This window comes from Pinus tabuliformis, chromosome 4_1 (assembly GCF_031772625.1).
Source record: "Pinus tabuliformis cultivar Carrire ecotype Pingquan chromosome 4_1, CPIR1, whole genome shotgun sequence".
NCBI lineage: Eukaryota > Viridiplantae > Streptophyta > Pinopsida > Pinales > Pinaceae > Pinus > Pinus tabuliformis.
The window spans coordinates 389,432,298-389,433,970 of NC_142303.1; the positions used below are offsets into that span (position 1 = coordinate 389,432,298).

General features: G+C 44.4%; 1 protein-coding gene across 1 annotated transcript; it reads left to right on the forward strand.

The window, feature by feature from the left end:
• Positions 1-594: 594 nt before the first annotated feature.
• Positions 595-993, forward strand: LOC149175929 (uncharacterized). Its single transcript, XM_089421292.1, has one exon. It carries the CDS (start codon positions 595-597, stop codon positions 991-993), a length of 399 nt encoding a protein of 132 aa, XP_089277418.1.
• Positions 994-1,673: the final 680 nt, after the last annotated feature.

Genomic DNA, 1,673 nt, shown 5'->3' on the forward strand with positions numbered 1-1,673 from the left:
CTCTGGCTTTTAATGAGGAAAAAAACCTTGACTTGGGAAAATCTACGCAGCAAAGGTTTTCATGGGCCGTCCAGATGCCCAATGTGCATGGCAGAGGAAGAATCAGTGAATCATTTATTTAATTCCTGTGACTGGGCTTGCCATTTGTGGAATTGGGCGGAGGGTGTAATGCTAAATTCTAACAGAAATAGGGAGTCCATTCAGGATACTATACAAAATTGGCAAAAGAACTTCTCAAAAAATTCCAGAGTCAACAGAATTTGGAAAGTTATGCCCAGGTTTTTAACATGGACCATCTGGAAGGAGCGTAACAAGAGAATATTCGAAGATGAATACAAAAACACAGAGCATGCCATAGACACTCTCATGAGAAACATTAAACAGTTAATTCAAGTAAAAGTAAAAGAGGAAACTAATGAGAAGTCGTCATCTAGTGACTTACGGATTCTAAAACTCTTCCAGCTGCATACCAATCAGAGCATGACTACATCGAGAAGCTAGCAAAGCCCGCAGTCTGAGTCCAGCAGTTGGAGTTACCCACCGGTGGGTTGGCTGAAGTTGAATTTTGATGGTGCATCCAGAGGAAACCCTGGGATGGCGGGCATTGGAGGAATTATAAGAGACCATAAAGGAGACATCCTTCATATTTACTGCAAAGCACTGGAAGAGGGGACGAACAATGAAATGGAGTTTGCAGCTTTAGAACAGGGACTACGAATTCTAAGAGACATGCAGAATTATACAGCAGTGGTTGAAGGAGATTCTGCCCTGGTAATCTCTGTGGCTAAGAGAATCTATAGTGGAACCAAAGCAAGCAAAGCCACGAAGCATTGGAGATTAGCAAAGATGACGGAAAACATAGTTGAGTTGATTAGTGGTATGAGAGGGTTAGTCTTCCAGGCGGTGAGGCGCAAAGCAAATGCGATTGCGGACCACCTCGCAAACCATGGCATCAATAATCAAAATAGGGAATGGGACAGCTGTTGGCAGTAGGTGAACTTCCCAGACTTGAAAAGGAAGTGCATCCAGTTGGCCGAACAAGAAAAGGATATTGCCAACCGGGCTCAACCGGAAGGCGTTCTGACACCGAGTTTCTCTTCATAATGAAGAAAAAAGAAGTGGGCACGGACATTAAAAGCTGGCAGAAAATAGAAGGACAGGTAATTCCGGTGCGTTTATGGCAACAGAAGGGGAATAAAGGAAACAAATCTAATATGATGGGTCGCAACGATCACCGCCGTCACCACAGCAAGTTGGAGGACACATGGCATTCTCTGATTAGAGAAGGAGGAGGTAACATTAATGTGAAAGGTTGGATACACCACGTGGAAAACACATTTCAAAGCAGCAACAATAATGTTGGTACATCCACGCCGTTTCGGGCAAATCGGGTGGTCATGAGCAATATCCTCCAAAGCAACTATTTAGCAGTGAGTGGAGGCATAGCTAGGAACAGAATTGTGCACTGCATAGCTCCGATTCATCCATTTTCGACTCTCCGCACCAGGTCTTACGCTGCAAGTGTTAGGATAAGTATGGAAGGTGATGACTGCCGCAGTGTTAAGGCGAACATGGAACTCCAAACAACAAGGGAGATGTATGAAACCAGGATAGCGGTGAAGAACAAACACAAGCTGTCTGAATTGGAAGCCGCGGTGAAAGAAGAAGAACGA